This window comes from Chionomys nivalis, chromosome X, assembly GCF_950005125.1.
Source record: "Chionomys nivalis chromosome X, mChiNiv1.1, whole genome shotgun sequence".
NCBI lineage: Eukaryota > Metazoa > Chordata > Mammalia > Rodentia > Cricetidae > Chionomys > Chionomys nivalis.
In genome coordinates, this window is record NC_080112.1 from 87,462,169 (window position 1) to 87,473,733 (window position 11,565).

The 11,565-nt window shown below is 37.8% G+C and overlaps 1 protein-coding gene across 1 annotated transcript; it reads right to left on the reverse strand.

Annotated features, from left to right (window-relative positions):
* Positions 1-8,031: 8,031 nt before the first annotated feature.
* On the reverse strand, positions 8,032-9,123 carry LOC130867337 (glyceraldehyde-3-phosphate dehydrogenase-like). The gene has a single exon (XM_057759207.1). The coding sequence runs from the start codon at positions 9,076-9,078 to the stop codon at positions 8,077-8,079; it is 1,002 nt and encodes a 333-aa protein (XP_057615190.1). The 5' UTR covers positions 9,079-9,123; the 3' UTR covers positions 8,032-8,076.
* Between the last annotated feature and the right edge of the window lie 2,442 nt (positions 9,124-11,565).

Genomic DNA, 11,565 nt, shown 5'->3' on the forward strand with positions numbered 1-11,565 from the left:
TCTACTCATCCTGGGTGAGTCTGCTTCTTTTATTTTTAGAGCTTTCAGTGATGGAGGAAGGTCATCAGTTAATTTATAAAGAAACTGCTTGGCCTGATAGGTTAGAACATAGGTGGGTGGAGTAAACAGAACAGAATGCTGGAAGGAAGAGGAAGTGAGCTCAGACTCGATGAAGCTCCAACCCAGGATGGACGGAGGCTAGAATCTTCCTGGTAAGCTCACCTTGTGGTGCTACACTCATTAATAGAAATGGGCCAAGCATTGTTTATATGAATACAGTTTTCATGTCGTTTTTTGGGGATGGCCAGGAGCTGGGTGTCAGGAATGCAGCCCCACAGCTCCTTCAACAGAATGGCACCCAACATGGACAACTGCTTCCACATAAAGCCTGAAACAGCTTTGGAAGTAATTCTAGAAAAAAATGATAGTGTTGTGCATGGTTTCTTGGTAGCAGCACTCTCTCGGGTCTACTCTGCTTGCTAGAGGCAAGCAAGCACTCTCATTTAAGAGAGGCCTCCTGGCTCAGGTTTAGCTGCAAAGCTTGCAGCTCTCTTAAGAGGTCCTGCCACAAAACACTGAAATGGTGTTGAGAAAAGCTGACTGTATGCTTGTTTGTTTTCAGCCATAGCAGGAAAAAAGTTGTGCTGTTTTAAAAAGCTGGCTTTCTGGGCCGTCCTGCCAGAGCAAACTCTGACTCTTTCAGGCAGGTGGTCCATGTGGTTAAGCACACTGCTGCAGCTTGATTGCTAGCAGGGACTTTGAAACATCAAAGAGCTGTGGCAATAAAAATGGCTACAGCCAGTACCTCTGCCATGAGGCTGGAAAGCTAAGGAATGGGCTGGATCCAGCCGGCAAAGCCACGGCTTTAATCCTACCGATATTGCTCAGTAATTTAAAGACTCATGTGGTCAGGGAAAGAGAGAGAGATACAGTAAAGACAGATTCAAAAACAAAACAAAATAAAAACCTCTAAATGATTTACAGTGTGTTAAGGGTATATGCAGGCTAAAAGTTAAAGTTCTTAAAAGTAAAAAAGAAGAAAACAAAGTAGTTGGGTGTGGTGGTACACACCTTTAATCCCAACACTTGGGAGGCAGAGGTAGATTGACTCTACCTCACAGAGTTGAACTCTGTGACTTCAAAGTGTGGTAGCACATGCCTTTAATCCCAATGCCTGGGAGGCAGAGACAGACAGATCTCTATGAGTTCAAAGACAGCCTGGTCTATAGAGTTATTCCAGGACAAATATATACAGAGAACCTGTCTCAAAAAATAAAAATAAAAGAAATCGAGGTTAAAATAAAGCTGCACAAAGATGGAAAATACAAAGAGAATTTTGATACTCTATGCTATTATGCTCTCTTTGAATTGTTTGAAAGCTGATTAAAGAGCAACAGCTGCTAAAAGATATTTGTTTATAAATGATGCTGAACTAATCCAAGATAGATATTTTGAAAATACCTTGACTTTAAAATATGGATCTAAGGAAATGATGCTTTGGAAAGGAGTTTCTTCTTTTGTTTTCACAGAGGATGAGACCCCGTGGATTGCTTCTATCCCAATATGGTATGATGGACCACACCCTCCTGAAGGGTTGCTATCAACACCTTCAAAAAATTACTTCACTCGACTGCTGACTGAGATGAATCTAGCACATAGTTTATATCATGAAAGACCTGAATAACAGCACCCCCATTCAGCAGGAAGCAGTTTGGAGAGAAATAACTGCACCCATATTCCCAAATATTGCTTAGAAATGTTTTTTTACATTTAAAGGGGGGATATGATATAGATATAAATAATTTACATTGATATAAATTTTGTTTCGTTGATATAAATTTAAGGTCAATTTTGTTATATATATACATATATATGTATGTATTTCTGATATTGATTAAGGTTTTGTGATTGTGTAGTTCATGTAAAAATGTAATGAATATAGGTTGTTAATAGATAATCATCAATAATAATCAAGCTTGTAGTCATGGTAGTTAGATTTTCTAGATATATAGAGATATATTTCAGTTAGATAAGCATTCTTCATATTTTTCAAAGACTGCAGATATGGCATTTAAAATATTTTAATAACTTAGGGTTTTTCATGACAATGAGACACGTCTGCTCCTGGAAGCACCAATCTACTTCAAAAAGAAGATGGGCATCGAAGAGGCTCATTATGGAGTTTGATAGCCATTTGAACAAGAAACTGCTCTTGCCTGGACTGTTATATAAACTGGACACAAAGAACCCACAGAGAGAGGACTGCTGAACTTGCTTAAAGGTGAGATGATCTTTCAGGGTTCCCGATTCATGAAAGAGTCTGCGAGACATTCTGCAGGACACAGCAGATAGTGAGTGAACTGCCTTTGAAATTTCTTGCTTCATGGAAATGTCTGCTGGAAACTATGGGCCCATAGGCCTAAGATGGATGCCCCAACTGTACAGAGGAACTTTGGGTGACTGTCCAGGCAGCGAAATGTCTCTGTTACTCCTAGAGTTTGGAAGTTTCTTACTTGTTTACTTAGATAATATTATATCCTTCTGGAGTCTTTGATGTAGTTGAAGAATAGATAGATAGATAGTTATAGTTGTTTTCCTTTGTTATGATAAAAGATAAAATAGATATAAATATTGTAAATGTAATTCTTACTTTATAACTGTTTTGTTATATGTAATTTTGCTATGTTAATGTAAAAGCCTTTCTTTTTTGTTTAAACAGAAAAAGGGGAAATGATGGAGGAAAGTCATTGCTTAATTAATCAAGAAACTGCTTGGCCTGATAGGTTAGAATATAGGTAGGTGGAGTAAACAGAACAGAATGCTGGGAGGAAGAGGAAGTAAGCTCAGACAGCATGTCTGCTCCTCTCCAGGACAGATGCGATGAAGTTCTAACCCAGGAAGGATGTAGGTTAGAATCTTCCTGGTAAGCGCACCTCGTGGTGCTACACACATTAACAGAAATGGGCCAAGCAGTATTTATATGAATACAGTTTGTGTGTCATTATTTTGGGGCATAAGCTAGCCAGGCAGCCAGGAGCTGGGTGGCAGGAATGCAGCCTGCAGCTCCTTCAACATTTCAGGTTAACTGAACAGAGAATTCTCAACAGAAGTTCAAATGGCCAAAAGACACTTAAGGTCATGCTCAACCTCCTTAGTGATCAGGGAAATGCAAATAAAAACAGTTTTGACATACCATCTTACACCAGTCAGAATGGCTAAAATCAAAAACACCAATGATAGCCTATGCTGGAAAGGTTGTGGAGTAAGGGGAACACTCATTCATTGTTGGTGTTTATGCAAACTTGTGCAACCACTTTGGAAATCAGTGTAAAGGTTTCTCAGGAAACTGGGAGTCAACCTACCTCAAGATTCAGCAATTCCACTCTTGGGAATATACCCAAGAGATGCCCAATCATACTACAAGAGCATTTGTTCAACTATGTTCATAGCAGCACTATTTGTAATAGCCAGAACCTGGAAACAATCTAGTTGCCCCTCAATAGAATAATGGATAAAGAAGATGTGGCACATATATACTTTAGAGTTCTACTCAGCAGTAAAAAAACAATGATTTCTTGAACTTTGCATGCAAATGATGGAAATAGAAAACACTATCCCGAGTGAAGTAACCCAGACCCAAAAAGAGGAACACAGTATGTACTCACTCATAAGCAGATTCTAGCCATAAACAAAGGATATTGAGCCTATAATTCGTGATCCTAGAGAAGCTAAATAAGAAGGTGAACCCAAATAAAAACATGTAGTTATCCTCCCTGATATTGGAATTTGACAAGATCGCTGGGCAAAAGTTGGGAGCAGGGAACTTGGGATGGATTGGGGGGAAGGGGAGATGGGGAGATAGAAGGGAGAAGGGGAGGATTGGGGAGAGCTTGGGAAAATGGGATAATTGAGATGGAGGAATGGTGGATACGGGAGCGGGGAAGAAGTTATCCTAACCAAAGGAGCCATTTCAAGGTTGGCTAGATTCTTGGCTCTAGAGGGGTTCTCTGGTGGCCAAGGGGATATCCCCAATTAGTTCCATGGGCAGCAGAGGAGAGGGTGCCTGTACTAACCTTATCCTATAGCCACACTGATAAATATCTTGCATATCACCATAGAACCTTCATCCAGTGATGAATAGAAATAGAGACAGAGACCCACACTGGAGCACTGGACTGAGCTCCCAAGGTATAACTTAGGAGTAAAGGAGGGAGAACATGAGCAAGGAAGTCAGGACTGTGAGGGGTGTGCCCATCCACTAAGATGGTGGGGCTGATCTAATGGGAGCTCATGAAGGCCAGCTGGACAATGGCACTGGGTTTTGATTCTACTGCATGTACTGGCTTTGTGGGAGCCTAGTCTGTTTGGATGTTCACCTTCCTAGACCTGGATGGAGGAGGGATGTTCTTGGACTTCCCACAAGGCAGGAAACCCTATCTGCTCTTAGGACTGGAGAGGGGCAGAGGTAGTGGGGGGAGTGGGAGTGAAATGGGAGAAGTGGAGCAGGTGGAAATTTTTAATAAATAAAAAGTAAATTTAAAAGCAAACAAACAATTTAGGATAGTGCATACTAAGGAATAAATATTCAAAAAGCCACAAACATTGGACTAGAGAGTTAAAAACTAAGTATGAGTTAATAAAGCTTAATAAGTTGGTCTATATTGTATAAAGCTTAGGGGCCAACTGTTTACACTGCAGCCTAAATGATTGTCCACAGCAGCACTAGAGAGCTTCTAATGACCCGGATTCCCGTAGCATTTAGTATTACATTTAAGTTAAGTCACTATTCTCAGAACAAGAAAATGGCTAGTGAACTATGGAGGTGTACCCAGTATATTATTAATTATGACTAAAGTCTTGCAACTCAAAGCAGAAGAGGAAAATCTGAGCCTCTTGAAGAACTATTTCACTGAGGCATCTCTTTCATAGTGAGTCCGGTGTTTGCAACACCATTAGGTTATACAACTAAAGCAATGCTGGAAAATAGTTGTGGTATCTTTCAGGATGCTTTGTACTCAAACTTACACCATTCCATTTGCTTCAAATCAACAAGTAGTATTTTGACTGTCTGATCAATAAAAAGAATACAGATGTCTACTTGGATTCAAATCTCAGACTTTGTATCACTATCAGTTTGATTTTAGGCAAAATGAATCATCATTATACTCTTTCTTTATAATAAAAAATAGTTGCTCTTAAGAAACTTTTGGGATAAAGATAGTTGATATTCAATTTTGCATTAATTTGGAAAAAAGCAATAAAAATACCTACTAGATAGAAAAAATATCACCCAGTTTATAGAAGTTAATGCAGAGCTACATAGCCAATGAATTGTGGAGCAGTATTTTCAACTTTGACACCCTTAAAATCTATGTTTTTAGATGCTTTATTAGACTATCCAATTATTTAAATTGCTTTCTTTCTTTTTTTCTTTCTTTTTTTTCTTTCTTTCTTTCTTTCTTTCTTTCTTTCGTTCTTTTTGTTTTCCTTGTTTGTTTGCTTATCGATACACAGTTTCTCTGTAGCTTTGGAGCATTATCCTGGAACTAGCTCTTGTAGACCAGGCTGGCCTCAAACTCACAGAGATCTGTCTGTCCCTGCCCGCTGAGTGCTGGGAATTAAGGCATTCGCCAACCCCAAACGCCTTGAATTTGTTTTCTTATCAGCATATGAGGAAAGTTCTTTGAATTGCTTTAGTTCAATCAGAAAAAATATCTTATGGAACATAGCATTTATTATTATTTGCTCCCTCTTACTATACTTTCTAGTTACATGTCTGAGTCATGTAATAAGAAATTTCACCCTTTGTTCAAGAACATGAATTTCTTAGCAGTTACAATTGGAACTTTACTTTGAGGATGAATATTAAAAATAACTTGTTCATGTCTAAATAAAAAAGAGTGATGACTAATAAGACACTAGATTAGCATTTTTTTTAACTATCATATGTCCTCACATTGACAAAAATGACAGACACATCTATGTGTATGTGTGAAACATGCATAATTTAGTGCTGGAAATTATGAAGAAAGAAAATTCTACTGATGGTAATGCTAATTAAAATGCTATTTCTGAAGGGCTATATATTTCAAAAACCTTAAGGTTTTCTCTACCAATAACACAGTAATATTACTTCTAAAATCATATCCCCAGGAATTAATCATTTGTGGGCAAGAGTTATGTCCATTAATCTAATTGTATGGAAAATTGAATGAAATGTATGTCCTGGCAATGCTGAAGCATGCATTGGCAGCCTGTATATGGTGGTATTGTTGAACTTGTCCTTATTGGGTTTGAAGGTCTAAGTTGATGAGGATGACTGACCCAATCGCTTCCTCAAATTACTTGTATAATTACTTATAATGTAAATAAATTGAAAATAACCTAAATAAGAAGGAAGTAGATGAACAAACTCTATAAAAATTATGCAACTATCAAAAACATGTTTATGTCAGAGTAAATTCTTTGAAGTATATTATTGAAGGATCTAGAATCTTATATATTTTAAAGTTAACCCATAGTAGCTATACATATTTGTAAAACATAATATTATATAACACACACTGTTTAATAAACACATCAGAGTAATTAGCATTCCCATTATCTCAAATGTTTCCAGCTGGAAACTTCAAACTCTTAAATGCTTGATATATTTTTGTTTGCTTTGTTATAAAATAAAATTTAAAACTAATCTGCTAATTCAACTGCATTTTTATACTCATAATTCAATATCACTATCTTTCTCTTCTAGTCTCTTTAAAGTATTGGGTTCTATTCCATGAGTCCTTTAACTCATTCTTTTTTTGCTTCTACATATGAGAATGGAACATGTAAAATTTCTTTTTCTGTGATTGGCTTATTTCATTTAATGTCATTGTTCTGTAGTACATATTCTTTAATAACACAAGAAAACACAAGTTTACCAGATTATGATCTCATTGTTTGTTAAACTTTAATGTTCCAGTATACACATAAGCACATACACATACACACAAGTACACACACACTAAAACATTTGCACAAAAATATGGAACTAAAAAATTAAATGTGTAAATAACAATTATAATGGTGAGATAATGGATTTTTCAATATATTTGAAAATTTATATAAATACATTTGTTAACTTTTGTTCTTCAAAATGAATCAACTTATAGTATCCAATTTTCATGAAAACTCAATAAAATCATGATTGGGGAAATGCAATCCCAAAGTATCAGTTGAAATGTGAAGAAATTATTATGTAAGTGTTGTTACCTTCTCTTTATAGTGTTCAAATTCGAGTTCATTGTTCATTGTGGTATTTCAACTGAGCCAGCAAATATTCTTGCCAAAATGAGATGGGTAAGAATCATGAAGAAAAAGATATAAATCATCATTGCTGATAGTGATACTCCTCTTTATAATTAATTTAGCTCTCTATTCTATACATTGACTGTTAAAAATGAAACAATATATATGAAATCATTATGTAAATCCAGGTTTCTAATTCTGTGTATAGAGGAAAAGAGCAAATTTTATTCAAATTTAATGGCTTTTCTTCATGTGGAATAAGGTATAATTCAAATAATTGTAAAGTTAGGGCACAAAGCAAAGGACTAAACTATTATTTGGCCAAACAATGAGGTCAGAGATGAAAAAAACTAAATGACAAAGCAGCCACTATAATTTGAGGTAAGTTGAACTACGTCACATCCAGTTTTCTGTTGGGAAAATTATGTTCACTCTTTTACTAAATTATGCTAGTTTTCAAGTTCTATTTTTGACAATATGAGTCCTTCCCCAAGTACTTGAGAAATTGTTTCTATTAACCTAAATTCCATCATTCTAAATATATGGCTAATTAATCATTTGTTTAGTAGTGGACAATTTTTCTTTTTAGGGGTGCAATGAACTTTATTGATGGTATTCAAGAGAGTAGGGCTCCCTAAGCCCCTCCTGCTATTCTGGGGGTCTGGGATGGAAACTGTGAGGGAGATGCTCAGTGTCAAGGGTTGAGTTAGGACAGGGACTGCTCAGCAGCCGAGAGCCTCTCTCTTGCTGTGTCCTTGCTGGGATGGGTGGTCCAGGGTGGGCTTCTTACTCCTTGGAGGCCATGTAGGCCATGAGGTCCACCACTTTGTTGCTGTAGCCAAATTCATTGTCGTACCAGGAAATGAGCTTTACAAAGTTGTCATTGAGAGCAATGCCAGCACCAGCATCGAAGGTGGAAGAGTGGGAGTCACTGTTAAAGTCACAGGAGACAACCTGGTCCTCAGTGTAGCCCAGGATGCCCTTTAGTGGGCCCTCGGATGCCTGCTTCACCACCTTCTTGATGTCGTCATACTTGGCAGCTTTCTCCAGGCGGCATGTCAGATCGACGACGGACACATTGTGGGTAGGAACACGGAAGGCCATGCCCGTGAGCTTCCCGTTCAGCTCTGGGATGACTTTGCCCACAGCCTTGGCAGCGCCAGTGGATGCAGGGATGATGTTCTTGGCAGCGCCACGGCCCTCTTGCCGCAGCTTCCCAGAGGGGCCATCCACAGTCTTCTGGGTGGCCGTGATGGCATGGACTGTGGTCATGAATCCTTCCATGATGCCAAAGTTGTCATGGATGACCTTGGCCAAGGGGGCTAAGCATTTGGTGGTGCAGGAAGATTTGCTGACAATCTTGAGGGAATTGTCATACATTTCATGGTTCACACCCATCACAAACATGGGGGCATCGGCAGAAGGGGCGGAGATGATGACCCTTTTGGCCCCACCCTTCAAGTGGGCCCCAGCCTTCACCATGGTGGTGAAGACACCGGTCGACTCCACAACATACTCGGCGCCAGCATCCCCCCATTTGATGTTGGCGGGATCTCGTTCCTGGAAGATGGTGATGGCCTTCCCGTTGATGACAAGCTTCCCATTCTCAGCCTTAACTGTGCCTTTGAACTTGCCATGGGTGGAGTCATACTGGAACATGTAGACCATGTAGTTGAGGTCGATGAAAGGGTCATTGATGGCAACAACCTCCACTTTGCCAAAAGTGAAGGCAGCCCTGGTAACCAGACGTCCAATACGGCCAAATCCGTTCACTCCGACCTTCACCATCGTGTCTCTGGAATGAGGCTGGCACTGCACGAAAAGAAGCGACTGTCTCTAGAACAGGGAGGAGCAGAGAGCCAGTAGTGGACAATTTTAAAATTGCAGTTTAATATCAATACTCACTGTGTGTAATCTTCTATGAATTGGCTAACATAATTTAACTGACTCATTGATTAGCATATACTTTGTATGTACAAGTGCTGTGTTGATGATGTAGTCATTGTATTTAAGTGAAATAGAATGTAATTCTCTTTCCCTTTTAAGCGATATTAGCAAAATGCAGTAGATTTCCAAACACCCCCTACAAATATATTTTTCTTTTGTTATTATAAACTATCTAAAATACATATACAGTCTCAGAACCACAATCTTTGTTATTCACAGAAATGAGAAAATATAATTGTGGTAATTAAATATCAGCTGTTTCTCATTTTCCCAACAAATACTAAGAGTGATTCAACCAATCTATGTTTTCAATATCCAAATTGTTTAACAAGGATAATACAAGCCTGGTGATTAGAGCTCTAAAACTAAAGCCTTTATTGATCCCAAAGTTGAAAAGCAATTCTAACAATTTAAAATTTGTATTTTTTAATTGGTATAAAACAAATTGATACTTAAGACTTAATCAGATCTCAAGATCTAAAACTTTGTAACAAATATTGGCTATTACTAGTAAATCTGTTTTGGGTATATAGATGAATTTTATAATCCAAAGAATTATAATTTCTCCTGTTGTCTCTCTTTACTGAATCTACATACTGAATTGGAAACAATTAACAATTAAGGAGTAAACCATCAAAATACACATGCAATGTGAATTGTATAAGATACTACTGTTGAAGAGAGAACAGGGCCCTTTTGCTCCGTCCTGCCCAGCTAGCTTATACCTAAACTAACCACACAGAAATTATATTAGTTAAATTACTGCCTGGCCTATTAGCTCTAGTCTCTTATTGGCTAACTCTCACATCTTGATTTAATCCATTTCTAATAATCTGTATCACCACTTGACTCTGGCTTACTGGCATGAGTCCAACCAGCATCTGTCTCGGGCAGGAGAACCATGGTGTCTGCCATTCTGCCCTTCTTCCCAGAATTCTGTTCTGTCTTCCCCAGCTACCTTAGTTCTGCCCTATCAACTAGGCCAATGCAGTTTCTTTAATAACCAATGGAAGCAACACAAATATAGAAGGACCTCCCACACCATACTACTGTTTATTTCAGAACAGATAAAATACAAAATTATACATAAAAATATATATTTTTGAAGCAGTGCCCCTTATTTTTGAACCATTATTCAGAGGAATAATATGGAAAATTTACTTTGCACTTATGTGAGGGAGAAACAGCAGAATACTAGTCAAAATCTATAAGAATTTGATTGTAGAAGAGAACTGCACATAGAAACACAAATCCAATCTCATGTAGATTATGGTAGGCACTTAAGTGATATGAAACCTACCTAAATTTTTGCAATGACTGATTCTCCCATAAGTAACAAGCATTAATGAGAAAAAACAAATTGGTTTTCATGGATAGTAAATCATTTGACGATAATAGGCACATCTTTACAAACTAGAAAGATGAATAACTGAGAAGTGTTTTATTTTCCACCTGAAGGAATAAGGGGAAAGAAGGGATCACTGCAGAAAGAATACACACACTCTCCCAGCCAAAAGACTACCATGAGCTGCTAATGCACAAAAGCATGATTCAATGTAGTAGAAACTATGACTTTAACAAGATCCCAGATTGTTTTTATTGTTAATCTCTAAGAAAACCTGAGCTCTGAAAGAATTCACATAGCCTCTTTACACCTCATACAGTCTGATCTGGCTTAGATAAGGTGATCCAAAATCAAATGCCTAAAAGGACTAGATTGGCAATATACTTAGATATTATAAATATACCATGTATCAGAACAGTAGAACTCCAAGCAGTAGTGTTATGGCAGCTGTTATGCTGAATTAAAATGAAAGAAATAATAGAGAATATTGGGACTACAAATTAAATCAGAAAGGCCCAACTTGATATAAATGGAGCAGCCACTACTGAGCTCCAATTATCATTGCTTTTAGAGAATACAGGCCCCATTTTGTCAATTCTTATGTTTCTATAAGTAAAACAAGATAACCATATGTTCATGCAACCATTTCCTCCTTTTCTATTAGGTGCCAGTTTGACTCATCTTACATTATTTTGAAGGCCAGACAAAACAAACCTTTGACAAATCTGTCTTGCAGACAGTCAGTTCATAACCTCTGGCTTTCAGATAATCTGTAAAAGTTTACTGTGACATTGAAAAGATCCATTTTGGGCTCTTTTATAATTCTGACCTAAGGCGTTGCTGATATCACTTTTGTGTCAAACCTCTGATCCTTAGCTGTGTCTCATTCACCTGACATCTTGTGATCATTGCCTTTTATGCCACAATAATTGTCTCTGAACATTTAATGAGCCCTCTTTTTCTGCTACAGAAAGATTCAACCC